The sequence below is a fragment of the Giraffa tippelskirchi genome, chromosome 5 (assembly GCF_054371585.1).
Source record: "Giraffa tippelskirchi isolate mGirTip1 chromosome 5, T2T-mGirTip1v1.2.pri, whole genome shotgun sequence".
Lineage (NCBI taxonomy): Eukaryota > Metazoa > Chordata > Mammalia > Artiodactyla > Giraffidae > Giraffa > Giraffa tippelskirchi.
The window spans coordinates 175,959,036-175,986,445 of NC_137279.1; the positions used below are offsets into that span (position 1 = coordinate 175,959,036).

General features: G+C 47.6%; 2 protein-coding genes across 23 annotated transcripts in view; one reads left to right on the top strand and one right to left on the bottom strand.

Annotated features, from left to right (window-relative positions):
• Positions 1 to 21,423, bottom strand: part of RNF220 (ring finger protein 220) — a 304,953-nt gene extending 283,530 nt beyond the window's left edge. For both annotated transcript variants that reach the window (XM_081488736.1, XM_081488737.1), the window contains exons 1-2: positions 21,245 to 21,423; positions 14,840 to 15,002 (exon numbers count right to left, since the gene is read on the bottom strand). The gene's annotated coding sequence lies outside the window, so the exon portion shown is untranslated. The remainder of the gene's footprint in view (positions 1 to 14,839; positions 15,003 to 21,244) is intronic.
• Positions 21,424 to 21,521: 98 nt separating this feature from the next.
• ERI3 (ERI1 exoribonuclease family member 3) overlaps positions 21,522 to 27,410 on the top strand; it is a 130,397-nt gene continuing 124,508 nt past the window's right edge. For 6 of the 21 annotated variants that reach the window (XM_081488793.1, XM_081488799.1, XM_081488803.1 and 3 more), the window contains exons 1-2: positions 21,522 to 21,549; positions 24,502 to 24,577. Coding sequence is in view for 4 of the 21 variants with exons in the window: in XM_081488789.1 (XP_081344915.1) it covers positions 21,783 to 21,917; positions 24,502 to 24,577 (211 nt within the window). In the remaining 17 variants the exon portion in view is untranslated. Of the gene's footprint in view, positions 21,918 to 24,501; positions 24,578 to 25,072; positions 25,235 to 27,410 lie in introns of all 21 variants that reach the window. The other 15 variants (XM_081488794.1, XM_081488800.1, XM_081488804.1 and 12 more) reach the window with 5 other exon arrangements.

Here is a 27,410-nt window from a genome sequence, read left to right on the forward strand (position 1 = left end):
TTTACTATATGTTAAAGACTTTATATGGATTAAACTCCTTTAATCCTCACAGCAAGTTGGGGAGGTAGATACTATGGTTACCCACATTTTATAGATGAAGAAATAATCACTGAGAAGCTAAAGCCCTTGCCTGAGGTCACCTAACTGCTTAATGGTGAAGCTAGACTTGAACCCAAGCAATCCAGCTCCAGAGTCCCGTTTTTAATGACACTATGCTGTGAGTTAAGATACACACTATCCAGAAAATGGATGTTTTCTCAACTTGTATGAAGTATGACTGAAAGCATATTAAGAAACAGTGTTGATCTGTATCATACAAGCTATACCAATGCAGCTTCGAGGTAAGTCCCCCCAGTGATCTTCCAGCCAAACTGCTGCTGCCCCAGAGACCTTCCTTCATAGAAAGTCTGGAACTGCTGCTGCAAGCCCCTACATTCTGCTCCTCTTTGAGACCCTTGATATCCCATGGACACCTACATTGGTGGTCCGGTCTGCACTCAGTGATATTCCCTTCCACTCCTCAAGAGGACACCTGCAGTGCTCACTAGCTTAATGTTTACTCCTCCTTCTGGAAGGAAGATGAAAGCAAGCAAGGAGAGCTGGGTACACAGCCATCCATCACGGTGGCTTTTGATCTCTCTGCTCAGGAAGCAGATTTCACACCCAAGCCAACGACAACAAGTTTTCCTAGTAAAGTTTCCTGTGTGGAATTGATTCTGCCCAGAGGTGAGTCCCCTTATGCCATGCCCCCCGAGGGTCCCGGACTTGCTGTGGGGTGGGTGCAGGGAACCCTCTCCAAAGACAGGATGTTCAGTCAACTCCTGTAGAGGCTGGGGGGCCGCAGGCCTCACACTTAGAGTTCCTGCTATGTGCAGAGCCCATCGTGTGTCTGTACTGGCAGCCACAGCGCACCCTGAAGAGAGACTTGCCAGACAGGGCGACTCCAGCCCTGCCCACAGCAGCCACGCTTGAGCCCATTCATTTTGATGCAGGATCAGGCAGGGGACCTGGGCGCAAGTGAAGAAACCGTCTCTCTGCAGTAAAAGGGACTGGACGAAAGGATGAGGGGTCTGGCAGGAGGAGATGCCAAGTAGCAGCTGGAGAAGAAGAGTCAGTGAAGGCAAGGAGGGCAGGGGACCAGCTGTGATGGAGATCAGACAGCTGGTTGGCCAGAGGAAACCCTTTAGGAGGTCATTCCGGGCCTGAAATGCACCCTCAGCAGGGTAAGTTATTGCAACGCCCCTGCAAATATTAAGTGCTGTACAAACACTAAATCTAGAATGGCTAATAATTTTGTTATGTTAAAGCATTCATGTCAGGTAATTAATGTACTCATTGTGATCATTTAATTTTATGGCAGGTAGTGTAGGGCTGGACAGAAATAGGGCTCTTTGGCCCAGTCCTCTCATTTCTCGTTAGATAAGCCAGCAGAGCCTCCCTGATCTCCTGCGCTGAGGTCCTGCAGGAGGGGGCTGCAGGGGGGCACAGCGCCTGGACCCGGGGCTTCCACGCTTCGTGGCTGTCCTTTCCCTTGGCCCCTGGTCCCTAGAGGCCCTAGTGCCCCCTAGTGGTGCCTCAGGCACCACCAACTCCTCAAAGAGAACATTGGTCTCCTGACGGAAACTTCTCCCTTGACGAACGGGCCTCAAAGCCACCGGATCCCAGGCACAATAAGGAGGAGCTGTCATTGCTGTGTGGGGCTTCTTGCGGAACTGGCGGAGCAGAAGGCTTTATAGCAGTTGGAGTACCTGGAGGGAACCAAGAGGTGCAGCAGCCATATTGCCCCAGAAAGTCCTAAAGGGAGGCCACTCAGGCTCCTGCCACAGCCCAGGCCATGAGGGTGCTCCATGGAAAGAAAGGCTTTCTTTGGTCCTTGTGTGATCTGCTGAGGACCCAGCCTGCAGCACTGATTCACCCTCCCCTCCTCTCTCTATTCCTTCTCCCTGCCCATCATCTTTCTGTCTGCCTCAACATAACCTGAGTCAAGGTAACTACTTGCATTCCTTTCCCCCAACCTTCTCTCTCTTCCATAAGGAGCCCTTCCTGATTAAGTAGGTCCCAGAGAAAAACCTCACCTTCCATCGGCTCTCAGTCCCAGGCCCTGTGCCAGCCTGGAGCAGGGCTCAAGGGGGTAAGGCTGGGCTTTGTTCTGCCCTGAATGAGCCTCCAATCACAAACATGTCTACATGCACGTAAATGTACAGACAGCTATCTCCTGCTTGATCTTCTTATTGACCCATGTATGCCCAGAGGTGGTGACCAGAAGGCTCCTCCAGGCTAGATATGTTAAGGCTGGCTTGGCAAGATTCTGAGTTATAGCTTACAGAATCCCTGATTGAGGTCAACGTGCTCTTATTTTGTCTCTCTCTCTTCTCTCTCTCTTCCCTTCCCCATTCTTTGCTTGACGAAGAGTTTGAGAGTGTGAGATCAACATTACACACTGCTGTATTTAAAACAGATAACCAATAAGGACCTATTGTATAGCACAGGGAAGTCTGCTCATTATTCTGTAATAACCTAAATGGGAAAAGAATGTGAAAAAGAATAGATACATGTATATGGATAACCGAATCACTTTGTTGTACACCTGAAACTAACACAACATTGTTAATCAACTATACCCCAATGCTGGACTTCCCTGGTGGTACAGTGGATAAGAATTCACCTGCCAAAATGCAGGGGACACAGGTTGGATCCCTGGTCCAGGAAGATCTCACATAGCACAGAGAGGCTAAGCCCCATGCACCACAACTACTGAGCCCGTGTGCTGCAACTACTAAAGCCCATGTGCCTAGAGCCTGTGCTCCACAACAAGAGAAGCCACTGCAGTGAGAAGCCCATGCATTGCAACTAGAGAGAGTAGCGCCTGCTCGCCACAACTTGAGAAAGCCTGTGCCCAGCAATGAAGACCCAGGGCAACCAGAAATTAATTAATTTAAAAAACTACACTCTAATATAAAATAAAAAAATTTAAAAGGGTAAAGAAATAAAAATAAAATGTATACTGTATTTTAAAATGCTGTGAAGTGGGTCCCTTCTGTGCTGTAAAGTGGGTTCCTTGGTCTCATGTGGTGGATTTTATATGGAATTCTATGCTAGTGGATCAAATACCCTGTAAACCTTCCCTTGGTGGTGCTAGCTAAAGCCCATTAGACACAAAAGACAAACTCATAACTGGAAAATGGCACCATCAAGTAAACAAAATGAACCAGCCCACAGAGGCTGGTAGGTATCAGTGGGCTGGTTCATTTTGTTTACTTGATGGTTTGATGCCCCTTCTATGATAGATACTCTCTGCTGGGCATTAACATGTGATACAAAAATCATCATACTTTGTATTCATTCTCATAGATCTAGTCACTGGCCACTCCCCAGATCTTCTTGTCTGGGATTTTCTAATCTTGTTCCTTCCAGGCCCTTGACCAGTCAGCCCAGTCATTAACTACTGCCCATGAGTCCAGATATATTCTAACCTTGAATCACTTCTCTTTCCACACAAAGTGGATGACCAGTGCTCTGCCCATTGGGAACACTGTCCCTCAGCACTGTCTCTCAGTGCAGCCCCTGTCCATTTTCGGCTTGTCCCCCCATACTGAGTCAACCCAACCAAGAACCAAGTTAGGGCTTTTCTCTCCTACTTCCTGGTCATTCCTCCATGCAAACAAGTGTGAGCAGAGGAGAGGCACTGGTGCGTCAGTGGTAGATGACCCGGGAGTCTGGGACACCTGCTCAGCAGGTGGCTTGTGCCCTATAGTCCTGCTCGTGCTCAGTCTCACATCTGCCTCTTCCATCTGAGGATGGATTGTCACTGGGCCTGCACAGCCTTATGACTTGGTGGGTCTCAAAGTCCAGTTTTTATTAAAGAATAAAGTCATAGGCTGCTGCTGCTGCTGCTAAGTCGCTTCAGTCGTGTCCGACTCTGTGCAACCCCATAGATGGCAGCCCACCAGGCTCCTCCATCACTGGGATTCTCCAGGCAAGAACACTGGAGTGGGTTGCCATTTCCTTCTCCAAAAGTCATAGGACCTCGCTAGGAAAACCCATGTAGCAAGAGCTAGGGGAAGAGCAGCCTCCTAGAGAAATTTTGAAGGAATACAAGGTGGAGGTGAAGGGAGAATTAAGATGCTTTCTATACTACTGCTTTAATTTTCTCTACTGTTTTGATTTTGTTGACTTCAACCCCATCAAGAGTCTATTTCTGTGTGCCATGCACACTATTCCAAGGTCTTTATATGAATTATTAATTTAATCCACAAAAACTATGAAGTAGGTATTATCATCATTATTATTATACCTATTTTTACAGAAGAGGAAACAGACTTACAAGGGGAACATGGAGTTGGTGAGTAGTAGAGCAAAGTCTGAATCTCAGGACTGTGTGACTTCAAGGCCTTTATTTTATTCTTTCTAGCTAATTTAAAAAACTGAATTACAGTTCACACATAGTATTATATTAGTTTCAGATGTACAACAGTGATTTAATATTTTAATACATTATGATCACTACAAAAAGTAGTCTAGTTAACCATCTGTCAACATACAAAGTTGTTACAATATTATTGACTATATTCCCCATGTTGTACATTACATTCCCATGATGCTTATTTTATAGTTGGAAGTTTGTACCTCTTAATCCTCTTTACCCTATTTCATTTATTTCCCTACCTTGCTCCTCCTGGCAGACACCAGTTTGTTCTCTTCATTTATCAGTCTGTTTTGTTTTGTAGTTTTCACATATAAGTGGAAACCACACAATATTTGTTTTTCTCTAACTTATTTCACTTAGCATAATACTCTCCTGGTTTATCCATGTTGCCACAAATGGCAAGATTTCATTCTTTTTTTAAATGCTGGAGTAATATTCCATTGCATATGTGTATCACATCTTCTTTATCCATTTGCCTATCAGTGAATACTTAGGTTGCTTCTAAATCTTGGCTATTGTTAAATAATGCTGCAATGAACATAGGAGTACATATACCTTTTTGAATTAATGTTCTCATTTTCTTTGGATAAATACCCCAAAGCGAAACTGCTGAATCTTATCAAAGCCTTGTCTTTAAATAGCCACACCATTAGCCATTCTCTTCAAGCCAGATGCCATGAGATAGAATGAAGAAAGAGTGTGTGAGGGGAGATAGAGGGGCTTTTCTAGTATACTTGAGCTGTGCTATGCAGAAGAGCTTCAAGATTTTTTACTAATTGAGTTGGTCCTTCATCCAACAACAATCACTGAATACCTAGTTAATAGAGAATAAAAAGGAGTGAAACATGTCTTGCCATTATACCCTTGCTACTTCCCTATGGGAAGGTTCTCCTGCAGGGGGAAGGTTACTGCTCAGGACAAGAGAAGGGAGCCACCTATAGGAAGGGCTGTGCACATCTGCTCAGGACAGCTCTGAGGGCTGGAGGAAGGAAGAGATGGCAAACCTCTCTCCTCTCTGCTTCTAGGAGCTGCACCTGCAGAGTCTGGGCAGAGCTGTCCACATTCTGGTCCTCAAAGTTCGTTTCAATAGCCTAGTTTCAGTCTTCTCGCTTCTCAGGGATCTCTGGGCCCTGATGTCTCAGCAGCACCCTGTGTCCCATCTCATCACTAGAGTGATGGATTACTTTCTGTCTCTTTAGCCCTCTTTTCTGCTGGCTGCCTGGGTGCATTTTGGAGCTGCAGCCATACACTTGGCCCAGGTTTTTAACTTCAGCCTGGAAAGATTAACAACTAAAATAATACCTTACATTTAGTAAGCACTTACTGTGTGCCAGGCCTTGTGTCCAAAGCTCCGTGGATGCTTTGATTGCAACCTTGTGTCAATCCCATAACAGAGATCCTGTTAGAGGCAGAGCATGCAGCTGGCACATAGAAATGGCTCTGTTAGCCAGGATCCTGCCCAGACCACCTGAGCCAGCTGCTCTGGCCTCACAACACGGAGCACCCCCAGGTGAGCCCAGTGGTGGATGGAGTATACCGGGCTGTAGGCAGGTCTCCCCTGGCCCATTCCCTTCCCTAACCTGGTCTCTGGGGGGCCAGCTCTCTTTCCCTCTGCTTCCCTTGCACTTTTCCTGGCCTCAGCTCATGCTGTTCCTTCCGCCTAGAATCCTTCTGTTCCCTTCTCTGCCTGGTAAAATCCTTATTTTCAAGCCTTGCTTTAATGTCATCCTGACCTCCCTGGCCTCCCCTGTCAGAATTAATTGCTCCCTCCTTTGTGTTGCTCAACAGCACTTATCACTGCAAACTGTAGTTACTTGTTTCACCACTCAGCCTGGGGGAAGAGATGGCAGAGGCCCTGTCTGGTCCACCTCCTCTTCTTGGGGGCTCAAGGGCCGCCCAGTAAGTGTTTGCTGAAGCCTATTGGGATTGGGGCCAGCGATGTGAAGCTTGATGTCCCTGTGGATGTCCCTGGGCCGGGCCTGGCTTCTCCCTGCCTCCCTGCTGTCAGTCTATCCTCTTTCTCCTGGGTGGCCAAAGCCGGATTTCAGGGACTGTGACAGGACTTCCCCTCCGCTGGGCTATGTCTATCTTCCTCCCCTTCCACATGAGTCTCCTTCTTCAGGGGCCAGCCTCCTTGCCTCCCTCCTGCATCCCCTCTAGCCACCCAGCTCTCCCCATTTAGCAGCATCTACGGATTTCATTAACTTGCTACTTAACCCCTCTCGCTCAGATCAGCTCTGAAGATGATAAATCAGGCCCCTAGCTCATCCCTGCAGCGGCCACCCTCTCTGCACCCCCTCTAACGAGGCTCTGGCTGCCCCTATTCATCACTAGCTGCCCTGTCTTTCTCCTGCAGTGTCTCTCTCTGTAGTCTCCCTGCCCCACGCAGACCATGTCAGTGTTGTTACAGCCCAGTCACTTTGGATTGAATTCTGGGACTGGATTTCAGGACAGACCCTGGACCACCTCAGCCCCCTGGGGGAGCTGTGAGTCTTGGCTTCTATGGGCAATGGGGTTAGCTCAAAGGCAGCACCCAAGAGCTACAAGGGAGGGTGGACTGTGGCCCAGGAAAGGATGGGGTAGGGTAAGGATACACAGACTCCCTTCCTCACCATAGGACCATGTTCATTTGCCTATAAGTGGGGGCATGGGTGGTGTTAGAGTGGGCTTGCATGCTCCTTCCCTTACTTTCTTTCTCAAGCCCCATCCTTCTCTCCCTGCCCAGATTCTCCCAAGAGCCTGCCTCTAAATCTCCTCTGTGACCCTGCTTTTCTTGCAGGCACCCACCCTACCCCCAGCTCCTTGGGGACATTGTGTACCAGTGACCTGGGTGGTGGGAGGTGCAGAGCACCATCCAGATTCTCCCCACTGTAGTTCACCCTGCAAGGTCACCTCTTCTCTGGGACTTCTCACTCTCATCTTTCTAGTTCATCTTTCTTTTTCAAAGGTCCTCTGCTTACAATCAACCTGTGATGCCACCTGTCACTGAGGCTGCCATTCTGCTCACTGGGTGGGTCACCTGGGCCTCTGTGGAGTGCTGGAGCTGGCCAGCAGTGTGCTTTTTCCAGAATTTAGCAGAAGGGCCCCTCTCTCATAGCTCCCTTGGCTCCTTCCCTAAGCCCCACCCAAACACTCTCTCTCATTTTCCTTCCTCCATGTGAGAACCTTGCACTCTCTCCTTTCAACCCCAGGTCTCTCCTCCTGACTTCTTTAAAAAATTATTTATTTATTTATTTATTTTTGGCTCTGCTGGGTCTTCACTGCTGCTCAGGGTTTTTCTCTAGTTGCACTGAGCGGGGGCCACTCTTAGTTGCCGTGTGCAGGCTTCTCACTACCGTGGCTTCTCTTACAGCAGAGCACGGGCTCTAGGGCATTGCACTCGAGAGTTCCGATTCCCAGGCTCTAGAACACAAGCTCTATAGTTGTAGTGCACAGGCTTAGCTGCTCTGCAACATGTGGGATCTTCCAAGCCCAGGGATCAAACACGTGTCCTTTGCATTGGCAGGCAGATTTTTTTTATCACCGAGTCACAGGGAAGCCCTCCTCCAGACTTCTTTTCCTTCTGTCCCATGCCTCCTCGCTTGTTCCCTTCTGCTATTTACAGACATGGGGTTCCAAAGTTCAGATCAGTTCAGTTCAGTCGCTCAGTCGTGTCTGACTCTTTGCGACCCCATGAACCGCAGCACGCCAGGCCTCCATGTCCATCACCAACTTCCGGAGCCTACCCAAACTCGTGTCCATCGAGTCGGTGATGCCATCCAACCATCTCATCCTCTGTCATCCCCTCTCCTCCTGCCCTCAATCTTTCCCAGCATCAGGGTCTTTTCACATGGGTCAGCTTTTTGCATCAGGTGGCCAAAGTATTGGGGTTTCAGCTTCAACATCAGTCCTTCCAATGAACACCCAGGACTGATCTCCTTTAGGATGGACTGGTTGGATCACCTCACAGTCCAAGGGACTCTCAAGAGTCTTCTCCAACACCACAGTTCAAAAGCATCAACTCTTGGGAGCTCAGCTTTCTTTAGTCCAACTCTCACATCCATCCATGACTATTGGAAAAACCATAGCCTTGACTAGACGGACTTTTGTTAGCAAAGTAATGTCTCTGCTTTTTAATATGCTGTCTAGGTTGGTCATAACTTTCCTTCCAAGGAGTAAGCGTCTTTTAATTTCATGGCTACAATCACCATCTGCAAAGGGACCGCCCCAAATATAACAGGTGCCTAGAATTTTTGTGTTCTAATCAGGGTCCTGCTTTGCCCCATGCCCTTAGAGATCCCCCACTCTGAGCCCCCTTCAATCACCTCATCTGCCCTCATTCTGGCTCTCCTTTTATCCCCACCCTCACCCCCATTCTCACCTTCATTCCAGCCTTCACAGGAGACAATGTTGGAGAAGGTGGAGCATCCTGCCTGGCTCACAATAGGCTCTTGAAAAACATCAATTAAGCCCAAATGGAGTCTCCCCATCACAGTTCCTTACCTGCCCCTTCCCAGGTCCTCCAATGATCCCCTGTTCTATGCTGTGTTGTTAGCCTTCTTCTGGGGTGGGAGTGGGGGCAGGGTCAAAGCCACTGGATATTCACTCAGTGCCTACTACCCCCGCCCTTCCAACCACCACCAACCTGCGCTTTTTGTCAGGTGCTATTTTTACAATGTCTTCATTACCTCCTAATTGGCCAAATCTCTTTTCTTTATTTTTCTTGTTAAAGACAGATTTAAAGAACGAGTTCAGTAGCTCAGCCATTTTCAGGCCATCGTTAATTTCCCGCCTTCTTATTTATTAATGGGGCCACTTCCTTGCTGGTATTTCTCGTTCCCTGAATATCTCTGTAAAAGCCTGCCTGGCTCATGTAGCCCCTGGGACCAGTGCTAACTCACTCTGACTTTGTGCTGCCCTCAGCGGCTCTGGCATTCCCTCCGCAGCCCCCCTGTTCTCTCAGCCCTCTCTGGTCAAGGCCCCTCACCCACTGCCAGCAGGGAGGACAGCGGGGACTACGGCTTCATTCTTCCTGAGCATGAAGAGAACTGAGACCCCTAGTTCCTTCCTCCACCCTCTCCCCTCCACTGGGCTCCAGGTCCTACTCTAAGCTGGACACAGGCTGTCCCAGCGACTCCTCAGGACCTTTAAGAACACTCCTGCATTGCAATTGCGGATTCTTTACCAACTGAGCTATCAGGGAAGCCCAAGAACAAGACAGGGGGCAGCAATGGCTTGCCCAGAGTCGCTTGGCTTCGAAGGGACTACAGCCAGGATGGGAACCCAGTTTTACCATGTGACTCCACAGCTTGAGCCTCTCCACTCTGCCAGCCTGCCTCAGGGGAGCCCGTGTGAGAAGGTCAGGTTCAGGATAAGTCTTGACACAGAGGGAGAAACCAAGGCCAGTGAGAAGGCAGCAGCACAGTGGGATGCAGAAGTCAGTGGCCTGAGGATCAGCAGGGCTGTGGTCAGCAAACTATGCTGAGTGACTGGTGTCCTCCTTCTGAACCTTGCTTGACCTCTTAGTGCTCCACACTCTCATCCTCCATGTTGGTTGGCTAAAGGACTCGTGTTCTCTTGGTGATGTTATGTGGGAACCATTATCTGGGGACTCTTTCCACCCTTTTGAAGGGTGGGTCTGTGCACATGGCTCCCTTTGAGAACTTCTGGTGTGTTCTGGGTTGATGCCTTTTGATTCTGGTTCTCCCGGAGTCTCCATCTTTCCCTCCAGGTGAGGGGGTTGGCCCTGCTGCTGCCCACAAATCCCTGCCCTTGAATAGGATTGGGTAAGAGTCAGTAAGCTGTGGCTTTGTGGGCCAACAGCTACCACTCTAGAGCCCAGGCCTGAGTCACCATATGCTGACTCTACCATGGCTCTGAAACCTTCTCTGAGTGACAGGGGTTTGTGGAATGGTCCTGTTAGGATCCTCTTCAATATTCCCATAATTAGGAATACTGTTTGTTATCTTGGCTCTGAGCTCAGACTCCAGGTCAGGCCTGATTGAGCCCCAGTGGCTAAGGTTGTCGCTGCCTGCACATGCAGATGAGTGATCCCAATCCAGGAAGCAGGCCTGACAGTCTCGAGGACCCTGGGGCTGCCACCAAATGCCAAGTCATGCTCTTCTCTTTGGATATGAAAGCTCTGGGCAGGCCCTTAGGAAGTTCCAGAGAAGTGGGGAAAGAGGAGAGAGAACCCAGGGCAGAATCACCTTGCCTGACCTGAGCCTCAGCGGGCCTCCAGCTGCTGTAGCTGGGAGCAGCAGCAGTGCCGAGAGGAGTCCCCTGGGGCCAAGCCCTGGGAGCCGTGTTTTTACACTAAAAGACCTTGTTTCTTGTCTCATCCTGGTCATAACCCTGCTTAATAGAGACATTAAGATGAATGATTGGAGCTGCCTCTCTCCCTGCAGCCAGAAGGAGGGGCAGCCTGGGTGACCCTGGACAGAGGGGACATGGTGGGGACGGGTGGAGGTAGGAGGGAATCTGCAAAGCCTCCCCCTCCAACGTGGAGCCTCAGTGTTGGGAGGCTGAAGCCCCCTGCCCTGTTAAGTGCTCCCAAAAGGCTGCTCATCCAGCAGGGCGTCTCTGCACTGCCAGCTTCAGGAGGAGTTCTGCCCCCTCCTTCACCCCAGCATCAGGGAGAGGGTGGTGCAGGCAGAAAAAGCCATCCTGGGTGGCGCGGGGATAACAAGGACTTTCATTTATATGAGCTTTCAAAAAGGCTCTGGTAAGCTCCTGTACACACAGGATCTAGTTTCTGTTTTTTAATTAATTAATTTGGCTGTGTTGAGGCTTAGTTGAGGCACACTGTATCTTCACTGAGGCACATGGACTCTCCAGTTGCCTTCCAGTTGTCTTCAACTCTTCCAGTTGCTTAGCTGTATGTGGGATCTTAGTTCCCTGACCAGGGACTGAACCCACGTCCCCTGCATTGCAAGATGGATTCTTAACTGCTGGACCACCAGGGGAGTCCCAGGTTTTTGTATTTTTAAAAACAATACAAAACACTCGAGTGTTCTGACTCTCACAATAGCCTCGTGACACAGGAAGAATTATTATCCCCAATTTACAGATGAGAAGACTGAAGCTTAGGGAGGTTAAGCCACTTGCCCAAGGTTACCCAGCTAATAAGTAGTGGAGCTGGGGGATGAACCCAGGCAGTCTGACTGCAGAGCCTGTGCTTGTAACTACTGTCATCACATGCTGCCTCCAATTTTACAAATTGACATAGTCTGGAATTGGGAGGAGGGTTGGGGAAGACTAGGGTTTGTGTATCAGACAGGGAATTGATTTAGAGGTCAGAGACAACTGTTAGGGATAAACAGGCTCATCTCTGGATGGGGCTGCCAGGGAGGTGGGGCCCCAGGGAGCACTCCTGAGACAGGCCTCATTTACCATGTTTATGACAGGTCTGGCAGAGGGCAGCTCACAGAAAACTGCCCCTTCTTAGATGACATGGAACACTTTTGGGCAGGAAAATGTCTTGCTTTTTGTCTTCCCGAGCCCTCCACCCTCTGCATTGGATCCTTTGCTGGGCATGGAGCACATATGCAATTAACAGCATCTAAAAGATAGATGCTAAATAAAAGTGAAGAGCCACAGCAGCCTTGAACCATTTTCAGTGAAAAGAATGCTCTGTGAGTGGATGCATTGGGGAAGGTGGGAAGTTGGACCAGAGAGATCGCACTAAGACCGGGCTACTTCTTGTGTGGTCTGAGGACCAGCTTCACCAGGGATCTCATGAGAAATGCAGAATCTGAGGCCCTTCCCAGGATCACAGAATCACAATTTGCATTTAACAAGATCACCACGTGATTGCAATGCAAGCACATTAAAGTTGGAGCAGTACCACAACACCAAACTGACTCAGTCACTGCCCTGCTTTAAAGGCTCTCTATTGCCTTCAAGATCAAGTCCAAACACTTCAAGAAGGCTTGCTTATAAGACTACACATGAGAACTTCCCTGGTGGTCCAGTGGTTAAGAACCTGCCTGCCAATGCTGAGGACATGGGTTTGATCCCTGGTCCAGGAACTATGATTCCACATACCACGGAGCAACTAAGCCCATGGGCCAGAACTACTGAGAAACAACAAGAGAAGCCACCGCAATGAGAAGCCCACATATTGCAACAAAGAGTATTGCTTCCCCCACCCCGCCCCACTCTCCGCAACTAGAGAAAGTCTATAAGCAGCAACAAAGACCCACTGCAGGCTAAAATAAATTAAAAAAAAAAGAGAGAGTGACTACGCATGAATTTAACTCTTGCCTACTTCAAACTCCTCTTGTACCACTTGATTTTCCACACTTTCTGCACCTGTAGTCCTTTCTTCCCATCCACATGTGGGCCATTTCTTTGCTTTGAGTCTTTGCTCATGTTATACCCTTTGCCTGGGTTGCCCTCTTCATTTTTTTCCTCCCCGCCTCCTGGGCCTGGGAAATTCCTGTTCAACCTTTCAGACTTGATTTAAATGTCACCTGCTTGGAGAAACCTTTCCAGCTGTGACTGGTCCCTCATCTTCAGACCACAATGGCAACTGGTGTCTGTGATCACAGTTAATCACTCTGAGTGACACCTGGTTCCTCACCCAAGTGTCTCCTTCAGTAGAGTGTAAGCTCTATGAGGGCAGGAACAGTGTCTGTGGCTCATGTTCCTGTCCTGTGTTTTCAAGGAGCCTAGCACAAACTAGGTATTCAAAGAATGTTTGTTGCACCTTGAAAAAGTATACACTCGAACTCTTAGTTCAGCTGAGGTTGCTGGAGGAGGCTCCCTGAAAGCCTTGCACGCCCTCCTGAAAGCCCTACAGCAGTGTTCTAAGGTCCTGAGGGCTGTGGTTGGGGATTGCCTAGAGATCAAGAATGCTGAGCAAGCCCCTGGCCTGTGGATTACTGCTACTGTGCAGGGCAGGACAGGCAGACAGGGTTTGGGGACTTGGGGAGGGGAAGGAATAGCCACTTGGGGATCAGGAAATACTTCCTGGAGCAGGGCACACTTCTCTGGGAGTTCAGTCATAGAGATGAGACTGGAGAAGGTGTCCCCAGTTGAGAGAACACCACCAGTAAAGTTTCAGAGGCAGAAAAGTGCAAAGCTCCTCCATAAGTAATAATCAGTTCCTTTGGCCTGGAAGAGAAGGGGAGTTAAGAACTACTAGGAATTAAGGCTGGAAGAATAGGCTGAAGCCTGAGTGTAGAGGATTTGGTGCCAAGTTAAGACCAGGAAGAAGGAGCTATGAAACCACAAGGGGTGCAGTGTAAGGACAAGGCTTCAATAGTCTGGGAAGGTAAGGGAAGGTGGCAGGTAGGAAAAAGAATTTATTCACTAAATCTTAGGGGAAAATGTAGTGGAATGGGGGTCTTGATGGGTTTGGAGCTGATACGTGGCTACATCCAGTGTTGGGGAGTTAGGCAACAACCCTGAACCCAAATATCTATTTGAATCCATTGTTTTACATGAGGCTGAAAATCCTCTTAGAGTAAAACAAATTTGAACCAAACCCATAACTGGATCAGCTATACATCCGTACAAACAGATAACCCAATAGACACTCTATTGCTGGAAAAGCCAGAAGAACTCCAAAGAGAAAACTGATACGGGAGGAGGATTCTGGCAGGTGAGTGTTTCCACAGCAGGACTAAGTGTTGAAGAAGGGTGGTGATTCTGGTTCAGTATGATGGCTTTCATTAAACTCGCCCTGTTTTCCTTCCTCTGGTGGTAGTAGGTATGCACAATGGAAAGAAAAAGGACTGGTTAAATAAGTGGGAAGAACTGTCTCTGAAACACTTAGGAGCTCAAACCACAGTGCTATGGGATGTTATGTCCCCCTAGCTGCATGAAATATGGAGGGAGTCAACTTCTTACTTCATGAGAGAGTGCCATGCTCTCACACTGTTGTGGTGCCATGAGAATTGAATGTATCAAGCAGAAGCATTCAAGGCAGCATCCATGGTGCTGTTAGTGACAGATGCCAGTGGAGCACAGTAGCTTGGATTGCTCCAATGGCACAACTGTGGCTTTTTTAAAAGAACATTGCTGTGGATAAGTGTTTCCACAGAAGTGAGTGAGGGCCTAGAATAAGCAAGACTGGTGAAATGTAAACTTATTGATACTACTACAAGCTGGTATAGATAGATGGTAGGGAGCATATGCATTGTTACAAGGCAGGCCAGGGAATAGAGCCACCAGGAGACAGCAGTTTGTGAGTACTTTTGGGAAAAATAGAGGGAGCCTGGTCTAGAGGAGAGGAGAAATTGGCACCACTTTGAAGGGGCCAGGGTGAATGCTGGCATCTGAACAGTGATGGAAGGGCTCCAGCAGGCAACAAGAGAGAGCTGAACTTGAAGGTGAGATGCGGACAAGCAAAAAATGGGAGTACTGGTGGCTGATGACCAACTTCAAGGGAAAACTGATGAAGGAAATTGCACTCACTGAGCAACCTACCTCATGTTGTTTGGGCACTGTTGAAGGTGCTTTCGTTGCCTTACGTTTATGTAGGTATTCCCTCCATTTTATAGTAAACAATCTTTACTTATATATCAAATAGACACACTTGGAATATAAAGATGATTAAATCACAGTCTTCGTCCTTGAGGATCTCAGCATACTGTAGGCAAGAGATACAAAGACAAATCATTTTATTACACAGTGGTCCTTAGACAAGAGTAGCTGCTGCTGCTGCTAAGTCACTTCAGTCGTGTCCGACTCTGTGCGACCCCACAGATGGCAGCCCACCAGGCTCCCCCGTCCCTGGGATTCTCCAGGCAAGAACACTGGAGTGGGTTGCCATTTCCTTCTCCAATGCATGAGAGTGAAAAGTGAAAGTGAAGTCGAGCAGTCATGTCTGACTCTTCACGACCCCATGGACTGTAGCCTACTAGGCTCCTCCGTCCGTGGGATTTTCCAGGCAAGAGTACTGGAGTGGGGTGCCATTTCCTTCTCCAAGACAAGAGTAGAGGGAAGCACAAGATACACTGAAACCACAGAGAGGTCCCCCAAGTCACAGAGTAAGTATCAGAGACAAGGTTCAATTCTTGGACTGTCTGGATCCCAACCTTAGCACCACTCTGTACGACAACAGCTGTCAGGACCCTTAGTCATAGTCTGAGTTCTGCAGAACAGTAGCTCTTTCTGCTGGCAGGAAACATTTAAGAGCAAGAGGAAGACATGAGGAATTGGGATGTGGCAGGTACAAGTGACCCAGCAACATGTTAGGCCCAGAAGAGAAGATGGTGACGAGGAGAGGAGAGGTTACCAGGTCATGAAGCCCCTCCCCTGGGACAGGATGATTCTAGAGTGTAGAGGTGGCAGTGAGTGGTTCTCCTTCTAGGAGCCAATGGGGCAAGCCAGGAAATGAAGGGTTTCAAAACTCAGCTTGGGATTGAGAGGAGGGGCCATATTGGGAATGGCAGTGAGGATGTAAGAATGAAATCAGACAATTCTTGGGCTCGAAGGAAAACCTGCCCAATTTCTAGACTCATCATCTTCTTTTCATTTCTGTAGAGCTCAGTAGGTCCTGACAGGGTGGTCTGCCTTTTGGAAAACACCTCTTTTGCTTTAAAAATTTTGCTTTTTCCTCCCTTCTGAGCACAGATCTGGAAGAGGCCTAAATCTATTTTAGGGGTTCTTTGCCTCCGACTAGTAGTTGGATAGCCTAAACCAACCTTCCACAGTTGGGACAGCACTGTGCGCCCTACCTCTGGGGCATGTGAATAATAATTCTCTCCGGGACAATGGGCAAAGCAGGGAGAAGTCAGAGGATTGGGGTGGGAAGGCTAGGACTAGAGAAGGAACAGTGGAGCAGCTTGGGGAAGACAGCCTCCCTGGGCAGGTGGCTCCATTTGATTTCCGATTTAAAGGGGAGGCTTAGATAGCCAAGAAGAAAAAGGCTAATAAGAAAAATATTAAACTGCAGTGTGTGTGTCCCCAGGGACTTCCTGTTGCCATGACTGACCTCCCAGAGAGCGCCATTCGTTCCCGAGCATGGCAGCTTTATAGGCACTTGTAGGCCTGCAAAGAACACCAATTTGCTGCTGCAGTTTGTTTTGATAACTGAAACTTTCAATAAATCTATATTAAAATCAAAGGGAAAATTAACTAGGCCCCAGTGAGGGGCAGAGAGATAAGGGAGCACATTACCACCCTGGCCTCAGCCACCCCACATCCATCTCTTAGTTCAGATTTAGGTCACCAGGGAGATGAATGGCTCAGGCTCATGGGGAACAGCCCTGGGGAAAGCAGGGAGAAGAAGGCAAGGCAGGTCTAGCCCCAACTGCTCTTGGAGTGGAGAAAACTGGGGTGGGGGTGGGGCGGCTGAGGAGCAAGGGGGTGGTATGGTGGTGATCACAGTGGGAAGAGGAGTTGCCAGAGGGGTGGGGGAGGGGTAAGAATAATAGCAATAGCCAATACATACTCAACTCTGCAGGGTACTGTTCTGAGCATGCTTAATTCTAGTAACAAGTAGAGACTAGTATTATCTACACCAGAGCGTTGAAGAAACTGAGCCTCAAAGAATATGTGACTTGCCTAAGGTCACAGATAGAGCCTGATTGCAAACCTGAGCAGGCTCTATCTAATCTCTCACTCCTTACAACTGCACTATGCTATCTTACAGGGCTTACAGGGACTGAGAATGGCAGAGCGGTTTTTCTAGTTATCAAATAAGATGGTTTCAGACTCAATCTGGGTTCTCTTAGCTGTGCCATGCTTGAGGGCTGCCATGCACTGTCCTTGGGTCCTGGGTTCTCTGCCCTTTAACTGGTAATTAAGGTCCCAGCTTTGACCGTCATCTTGCTGTTTTTCCTGGTGTCTTGACAGGGCTGCAGAAGAACCCATGTGGTCCTCTTTGGTTCTTTCTCTCAGGGTTCACTTTAGCTCAGTCACTTAATCCCGTAGCCAGGTGGTCTACCCAGGGTGTATCTGTGCCTGTATTGGACTCAGTCCATCTGTCTCCAACAATTCACTTGCCCCATCTTTCATACCCCACCCTGGGCCTTGGCCACTTGTTTTTTGGACAGCCCAGCTGCCACTACTATCACATCATTTACTAATACATTTGATTGTCTTAGCTTCCTTTGGGAGGAGGGTTAGGTTGTGATAGAGCTTCCAATGTGCCCACTGTGGTGAGACTGCAATGGCCTGTTTTGGTCAAGCCAGAGGCTCCTCATGATTTCTAATCTCAGAAGAACCACTGTGCTTTGGGGTATGGGATCTGGTGCCCCCTGTGGCTGTGGCACTCCTTTGACTGTGTGGATCACAACAAATGTGGAAAATTCTTAAAGAGATGGGAATATCAGGTCACCTGACCTGCCTCCTGAGAAATCTGTATGCAGGTCAAGAAGCAACAATTAGAACCAGACATGGAACAACAGACTGGTTCCAAATCGGTAAAGGAGTATATCAAGGCTGTATATTGTCACCCTGCTTATTTAACTTCCATGCAGAGTACATCATGCAAAATGCCAGGCTGGATGAAGCACAAGCTGGAATCAAGATTGCTGGGAGAAATATCAATAACCTCAAATATGCAGATGACACCACCCTTATGGCAGAAAGCAAAGAACTAAAGAGCCTCTTGATGAAAGTGAAAGAGGAGAGTGAAAAAGTTGGCTTAAAACTCAACATTCAGAAAACTAAGACCATGGCATCTGGTCCCATCACTTCATGGCAAATAATGGGGAAACAATGGAAACAGTGGCTAACTTTATTTTTCTGGGCTCCAAAATCACTGCAGATGTTGACTGCAGCCATGAAATTAAAAGACACTTGCTCCTTGGAAGAAAAGTTATGACCAACCTAGACAGCATATTAAAAGGCAGAAACATTACTTTGCCAACAAAGGTCCATCTAGTCAAAGCTATGGTTTTTCCAGTAGTCATGTACGGATGTGAGAGTTGGACTATAAAGAAAGCTGAGCATTGAAGAATTGATGCTTTTGAACTGTGGTATTGGAGAAGACTCTTGAGAGTCCCTTGGACTGCAAGGAGATCCAACCAGTCCATCCTAAAGGAAATCAGTCCTGAATATTCATTGGAAGGACTGATGTTGGAGCTGAAACTCCAATACTTTGGCCACCTGATTCAAAGAACCAACTCATTTGAAAAGACCCTAATGCTGGGAAAGATTGAAGGTTGGAGGAGAAGGGGACGACAGAGGATGAGATGGTTGGATGGCATCACCGACACGATGGACATGAGTTTGAGTAAACTCTGGGAGTTAGTGATGGACAGGGAGGCCTGGTGTGCTGCAGTCCATGGGGTCGCAGAGTTGGACCCGACTGAGTGACTGAACTGAACTGTGGCTGCTGGAGTGGTGGAGTAATACAACCTTCCCTTCCTGTCTGAGAAGTGATGGTTTTACATGGTCTGTAGGATAAAGTGACTGGCTGTGCCTTCTTTCAACCTTTGGTCATATTTATATTTTCTTCCCCTCCTTGCTTGCCTCATTTCCATTCTCCCCTCATTCTTGCCATCCTGGATTTCTACTTCCCAGTGAAATCTTACAACATAAGCCTTGCCTCAGGCTCTGTTTTCTAGGGAACTAGAACACAGCCAAGGTGTAGTAGTGGTAAAGAATCCATCTGCCAATGCAGGAGACACAAGAGACGTGGTTTTGAGCTCTGGGTCAGGAAGATCCCCTGGAGCAGGAAATGGCAACCCATTCCAGTATTTTTGCCTGGAAAATTCCATGGGCAGAAGAGCTTGACAGGCTACAGCCCATGGGGTTGGGTCGCAATGAGTTGGACATTACTGAGGGTGTGTGCACGAGCACACCACATACACAACACAGCCAAAGGCTTGAGGGAGCCAAATGTTGGCTTAGGCAACAGTATAAGGCACCAAGTGTACTTAAACTATCCTATTATTTGAGTGCATTTTGCCTGGTCCATGTCCAAAAAAAGCTTACAGTTTGGTGAGGCCCTGGAAGTCGTTCAGATGAGCTCTAGAGCACCAAGGTGGAAATAACACATTTTGGGGCAGTTGAGGGGACCATGGAGGGCTCCATGGAGAATCTTGGGGCTGGGTACTAAGGAAAAGCTCCAATCCTCATACAGTATGTTTACTTCATTCTTACAGCCAAGAAGGCTGGCTATGACCTATTCTCAGCCCAGATTTAGGATATAACAAAGCCAGAGGCAAGAGAGGCCATACTAGGGCCTCTTACTGGTCTAATTTTATTTATCTATTTACCTATTTGTTTATTGTCTGCTCTTCCTCTCCCTCCTTTTCCCTAATATAAAAGCTCCTTGAGGACACAGATTTTGTGTGACTTACTCACCAATGAACCCTCAGGAAAAGAAACAGTGCCTGACACTTAGCAGAGGCTGCTGCTGCTGCTGCTAAGTCGCTTCAGTCGTGTCCGACTCTGTGTGACCCCATAGACGGCAGCCCACCAGGCTCCCCCATCCCTGGGATTCTCCAGGCAAGAACACTGGAGTGGGTTGCCATTTCCTTCTCCCATACATGCAAGTGAAAAGTGAAAGTGAAGTCGCTCAGTTGTGTCCGACTCTTCGCGACCCCATGGACTGCAGCCTACCAGGCTCCTCTGTCTATGGGATTTTCCAGGCAAGAGTACTGAAGTGGGTTGCCATTGCCTTCTCCGAGGCACTATCTAATAAAACATGTCGACTGATCTCATCAACTGGGATTAACGTCTAGATAACATTAATGGGAGGAAAGTGAAAGTCTCTCAGTTGTGTCCTACTCTTTGCAACCCCACGAGCTATACAGTCCGTGGACTTCTCCAGGCCGGAATACTGGGTATACTGGGAGTGGGTAGCCTTTTCCTTCTCCATGGGATCTTCCCAACCCAGGGATCGAACCCAGGTGTCCAGTGTTGCAGGCGGATTCTTTACCAGCTGAACCACCAGGGAAGCCCTTAATGGGAGGAGGAAGACCCAATTCCAGCTCCAAAAATCAGGAGATAGGTAGATGTACTTCCACTTTACTGACCATGGGTTAAGAGACACTGATCCCTGCTGATGCTTATTTCCTGATTTATTCACAAACATTTATTGTATGTCTGCTTTATGTCTGGAACTGTGCTGGGTATTACTTCACAGCATGAACAATATGCAAATAATGCCTATGTTAAAGGAATTTACAGCCCTGGGGGAGAGACAACAAAGAAACAGAAAATTATAAAACCATGACATAAATTCTGTAGGTGCAGAGCAGAATAGCCTAATCCACCACGTGGGATTAAGGTAGGCATTCCCTGATATGGGGATTACCATGTTTTCCCAGCTCAGGTGGAAACTATATTATGTTAAGGTCAGATCTCATGGAGGTGGTAAGGCCCAGAAATGACACCATTTTCTTAAGTGAATATATTCAGATGGCAGACAGAGGGCTTGGTGACTGAAGTTGGGCCCAGAAGATGGTTCCTAGCTGAGTGGGAGGCTGTCAAAGCCATCACTGGCTTGGCCAAGGCTGGGGTTCCCCAGGTCAGAACCTGGTACGCTTGACTTCCCAGAGGGGCGTAACCAAGATGAAGAAATACATCTCTGGCTTTGGCCAGAGTATCTTCCAGTTGACTGAAGTAATTCTGTGGAAATTCTCTGTAGCTGAGGCCAGAATCCTTTTAACTCTTAAGTTCCCTGTGGAGCTGATGTGACCAACTCAGTCTCCTCTTCCTTGGGAAGGCCCTTCAGAAATCTAACCATTTTCTTCTTCACCTAAAATCCCCCTCCTCTCAGGTTTCCCTCACGCTCACCTCAGAGAGGTAATGATAATAATGACCTGTTGAATGAACGACTGATGAGGTGACATCTAAGTATAACATGTCACCTTATGAACCTATATTCACCTCATGAGCATGTTGGAAGGTGGGAAAACGGAAGTGGGTTACCTGGGTCGTTCTAGGCCTCAAAAAGTTTCGTTTTTTAAAAAAATTTCTTTCACAGCTCTAAAGTGAAGCCCCTTCACTTTCTTCAAAATACGTGCAATATCAAAACTACAAGTCCCATAAGACCTGCCGAAGGGAGTCACCATCTTGGCACACCTTAGCGCGCATGTCGGCGGGAGTGCGAGCCTTCGGGGAGAAGAAGCCCCTCCCTCCTGTAGCCCATTGGTCGGAGGAGCCGGCGGCGGGCTCAGCGGTTGGCCACCGCGCCCGCCCGTCCGCCGCGTCGGCCGGGGTCAGAGTGCGCGGAGGTGAGTCGGTGTGTTGTGGACTCGTGGTGCTGGCTGCCGCTGTTGAGGCGGCCGGGAACGGGCGGTGGGGAGCGGGCGGAGCTGGCCCTGCCTCTGCCTGGCCGGCGCCGCAGTCGGCGCGGGCCGCTCCCGCCGCCGTAAACTGTCCTGAGCTTCTGCTCAGGCCGAGGGAGACGTCGGGGCCTGCACCTGGAGGGAGCCTGCCGCGCTGGCCCCGAGGAGGGGGCGTTGCCATGGCGACAGCCTCTCCCGCTGCTGACGGGGGGCGGGGGCGGCCCTGGGAAGGAGGGCTGGTCTCCTGGCCCCCTGCTCCTCCGCTTACAATCCCTTGGACTTGGATGGGCCCGAGTTGGGGGCAACATCCCGGGGTGGGTGATGCGGCGAGGCCCCCCAGATTGGGCCCTGGTAATGCATGCGGGGTGAGGGTCGCGGCGCGCAGTTTGGGCAGCCTGGGGTACTGGCCCATGTGCTCACCCTGGATGCATATGGTCTACTGAGAAATGTTCAGGCAGAGAGGGAGAGGGGCAGGGCTTTGCAGGACAGGCTGGGTGAGGTGATTAAGCATGCTGACTTCTTACCTGGGGTTCCTTAGGAGGAGAAAGAGAGGTTTGATCAAAGAGGATAGAAAACTAGCAAGGAGATGGTAGGTAGAACATCCCCTTTACCCCCTCCCCGACACACATACGCGCAGACACGCAAGGTTAGCAGTTTACGTCTTTGTAAATCTGTATCCGTGGTAGTAGTTATGGTGGAAAGAGTGAATAAAGGGCCTAACTTGGCTAGCTTCCTGTTTGCTTTTCCTGCAAATGCTCCAGCAACAGGTGTTTTCTTAAAAAGTCATGAACTTGGATTGGGGCTTGACTGCAAAGTCTTGCAAAATATAACTGCGTCTTGTTGACTTGAAAAATGCTGAACATGGCTCCTCTTTGGGGGCTTGAATTCTGTCCTTAGGACTGGATTTTGCAAGCTGGTACTACCCATCACTGCCTCTGCTATAGGTTTCTGGTATTAGTTCTTGTCAGACATTTTATCAGCCTTCCAGCTGAAGGGCAAAAAACCAGGAATCCCATTGACTAAAGACTGTACACTATTTGAACTATAGTAGGTTGTGATTGGCTGAATGATTTTTGCTTGTAGAGTTTCTACCAGAAATTGGCTTCATCATATTCTGCTTTATTTGGACTTTATCATACACAGCATACCTTGTTTTGGTGGGTTCATGCCTGAAGCTTAAGTATATTATACCTGAATTCCCTACCGTTTAAAAGCCAATTTATAAACAGGGACTTGGAGTGTGACTCCACTAATGTGTGTGTCTGTGATCTTGGTTAGAAACCCACTTGGCTGCCTCTCCTCAGAGAGGTGGGGGTTGGGGGAAGGTAGCTGCCGGGAAGTGATTGATAAGGTTTCCTTTATGGATTCTGTGGTGCTTCACTGGAGCTCAGAGCACTTTGGCAACTTAAGCACTCCAAATTAAAAGCTCATTAACAATTCCTGCCCAAAGATCCTGTAAATAATCGGCTAGCTAGGTCACAGAGCTTGGCTGAGAGCTCTCCTTGCAACTTGAAATTTCCAAAGAAAAGTGTTTTTATTCCCTTTCATTTTGAAAAGTGTTTTCTTTGTAGTGGGGTAAGTTGGCGAGTGGCATTTTCCTAGGGGATCTGAGTAGAATAAAGTGTTAAATGTGTAGAGTGGTAGACAGGAGTAGATTGGTTCCAAACCTAGGTGTTTCTTTGTGCAAGTACGTTCTGGTTTACAAGGGCACCTCTGCAACTTCTAGTCTTTTGGAAGATGTGATTAGTAAAAGGTGTAAGACTTCTGTGCTCTGAAGAGAAAGTATGGAAGATTTGAATTGAGTGATAAATGTGATAGGTATCCATTAATGATTTGACTTGGGGTTTGGTTACCTTGACTTTTCTAGAACTTGAGGCAGACCTTCATGTATTCTGCAAGTGTTACCTGGTCTATGTGGCTCATTTTCAGTATAGCCTGTGGCTTTGCGGCAATCAGTGCTTGCCCCAATCCCTGCCTCAGTTCCTGAGTTATGAATATTGTAAGCTGTTACCAGTGTCCCCTCCTTGACTAGACTAGGATTCTGGGTTACCCAGAGAGCCACCACTTCATGGCCATATTTCTCAGTCCAGACTCAGATATTTTAAATGTTTAGTGTCTCAAGGAGATAAACCTCCTTTGGAAGAAAAATATGCCACTGGCGAAAATGAAATTCATCATTCCAAAAATATATATAGTTGACCATTGAAAAACACAAGAGTTAAGGAGACTGACTCCACACACAGTTGAAAAATCTGCTTATAACTTTTGACTCCCCCAAATTTAACTACTAATAGCTTTGACTGGTGGAGAAGGCAATGGCAACCCACTCCAGTACTCTTGCCTGGAAAATCCCGTGGACTGAGGAGCCTGGTAGGCTGCAGTCCATGGGGTCGTGAAGAGTCGGACACGACTGAGCGACTTCACTTTCACTTTTCACTTGCATGCATTGGAGAAGGAAATGGCAACCCACTCCAGTGTTCTTGCCTGGAGAATCCCAGGGACGGTGGAGCCTGGTGGGCTGCTGTCTATGGGGTCACACAGAGTCGGACATGACTGAAGTGACTTAGCAGCAGCAGCGGCAGGCTGCTTGGCTTATCTGCAAGTTTTTTAAAATTGTCACACATTTCCAAAAGAGTGTTCAGTATATTTATTGAAAAACACCCTAATGTAGGAATTAGACCCACACAGTTCAAACCTTTGTTGTTAAGAGGTCAACTGTAGCTTCTGAAAACTATGCTTGTACTGTGCTTCCACATAGATAACTGTTACCCCAAAGTAGTTTGAGTTCAGGAGTTTGAAGTATAGTGTGGTCTTAAGTTGTTTCAAACAGCAGCCCCCTGGGGATATGATCATTTATATTGAAATAGACTTGTTGCAGAGATGTGTATTTATCCACAGCATTGGGGCTTTCCAGCTCTCACTGAACCTTCAGCATCCCCAGCGGCCAGTCTTGGCATCTTCGAAGTAAGGAGAGGTGAGAAATCTTATTGCATGGTCAAGTTTTGGCTTGACGTCTTCATGATGAGTATTTGGGCTTGGAGGGAAGGGAGTGGGGACTGGTAAACATCTTACTTTTCTGTAGCTTTTTCTGCCAAAATACCATGTGCTGAAAGATGACTGAAACTTATGCAAAGTTTATGAACTGGTGAGAGTTGGAGGTGGGGTATCCAGACTGTCAAGTTCTGCCATGATTTCTTTGTGGACATTGCACAAACACCTACTTGAAGTTCAGGAATGTTGAATAGCACTGGAATAATTCTTTGTCCTAAGAAATACACGTCTTAAGACATTAGGAAGGATCATATTTATTTGGTTTTTTATAAATGCATTTTACCAAGGCCTTTAGGATCTTGGTTTAATTTGGGTTGTGGATCACCTCTGGGTAGATTGGGTTAATTCCAGCCTATTTCCATTTTATAAGGATTTTTGGGGCTGGCTAAAAAGTTATACTCTGTTGATTGATATCCAGGATCTCAGAGGCTGTTTGTTGAATAACTGAGTTCCAGGCATTTTGCTTGCTGTTGGGCTTGTGGTGAACAAGACAACTGGTATCTCTGTCCCTAAAGAGCCTGCATGGGAGAGACAGATAGTAAAGAAGCAGTTATGAGACCTCTGAGAGGGCTGTAACAAGGTAAGTATATGTGCTCTGAGAGTACTTAGAAGGAGCTCCAACCCAGACTGGTGGGTTCAGGGAACGCTTTACAGAGGAAGTAACTACTCAGCTAGAATTGAAAGAAGATGTGAAGAATTAAGTGTAAAGGTCAGAGCTTTGTTGAGTTTGAGAAGGTGAAGTTCAGTGTGATCGAAACACTGAGAACTCAGTGGGCAGGGGACAGGAGAATATGGAAAGAAATGAAGGAGGAAAGGTAAAAGCAGAAGCCAGGGACTTATCAACTCTTAGGGTTAAATAGTGGGTAGAAAAGGAAGATTAGGTCAGCAAACTTTCTGTATAGGACCAGGTAGTAAATAGTTAAGTCTTTATGGGTCTTTGTCACAACGGTTTACTCTTTTGCTATGGCACAAAAGCAGCCATAGTATGAAAATGAATGAGCATGGCTGTGTTCCAGTAAAACTTTATAAAAACAGGTGACAGCTGGATTTGGCCTGTGAACCAACCACTAGGTCAGACCATCATAAAAGCAGTGAGAAGCCATTGAAAAGTTTTAAGGAGCAGCCTAATGTTACATTTGTGTTTTGGAAAGTTTGCTTTGATTTCAGTGTTCAATGTTAATAGATTGGGATAGGCAGAGAGACCAGTAAGGAGGCTGTGGCAGTTACACGGGTGACATTTTATATTTTCGCTATTGAGGCAGTGTTTTGAGAACTAAAAATTGAGTACACCTGAATCTTTGCATCGATGTATATGCTGTCCTCTTTACTAATTTTCTGATTGTCTACTTGAGCTTAAAGGATGTCTACCTGAGAAATTGTTGGCAATACCAGCTCCTATTCCGCAGACTAGAAAAGATGGGTGGGAAAGACAAGTTGGTGTGGAATGCATGAGAAGTTTTGGGAAACTCTTTTCTATAGAAAAAAGTAGGAAATAAATGTAGCCTGGGAGAGATTTTAGTCTTTGGTCTCATAGCTTAATGTCAATTACTTTGAACTTCCAGAACTATATACACAGAGGGGGACCCATGTTCCTAAGCTTCCCAGGATATTGCCTTATTCTTTATATGTCCTACTTAGTCTCTCCTTTGTTTGCTTGTAGGAAACTGGTGACCTTTCTCTGGTTTTGAGAATGTCTCCTAGTTGAGTATGACGGTATGTGTCAGGTACAGGGACCAAATAAAGTATTTGTTGAGTGTCTGATGAATTGTCTTTCTCCTCCTACAAGCTCTGGTGTGCATTGCTGGAGGGAAGCCTGTAGGTTTCTGATAGCAGTGCTTATGTGACCTTGGGCAAGTGACTGACTTCTCTGAGTTTAGCTTTCATGTCTGTAAAACGGAAGGTTGGTTAAGGATTTGATGAGATGTAAAACTCCTAGCCTGAGAAGGCAATGGCACCCCACTCCAGTACTCTTGCCTGGAAAATCCCACGGACGGAGGAGCTGGTAGGCTGCAGTCCATGGGGTCGCTAAAGAGTCGGACACGACTGAGCGACTTCACTTCCACTTTTCACTTTCATGCATTGGAGAAGGAAATAGCAACCCACTCCAGTGTTCTTGCCTGGAGAATCCCAGGGACGGCGGAGCCTGGTGGGCTGCCATCTATGGGGTCGCACAGAGTCGGACGCGACTGAAGTGACTTAGCAGCAGCAGCAGCAGCAAAACTCCTAGCACGGTGTCCTTAACTTGTGTTATTAATAGTATTTTACACAGTTTTTTTAAAAAGCAGCTAGCAATTGGGTGACTTGGCCTTTGGCTTAGTACGTTTGGGGTCCTCACAATTGTCGTTGTGGCCATGTGATAGAAATGCAGCCCCTGGCGGAGGCAGCCAGCAGACAGGAGTAAATTATAATTAAGGGAAGATGCTGCTTTTCACTAAATAGGAAATTTTCAGACAGCAGGAGTCCCATTCGGAATTCCAGAACTTTCTTTAGGGTGGACCTTAGCCCCAACATCATCAGTGAAGCAAACTGGGTGAGTAACTACCTGAAAGAAATTCATCAAAGTGTGACCAGTCATTTCTCCCAGTCTGTCAGGGTCATTTATTAGTGTTGCCACCCTTGTGGCCCTACTTCTTTGTAAAGTGCCTCTTGAATGTTTTTTTAAAAATTACTTTTCACCACCCCTCTGGGAAGTGGATCAGGTGGTCAGCATTACTGTCCTTGCTACACAAGTGAGGAAACTGAGGCCCGGGAAGGTT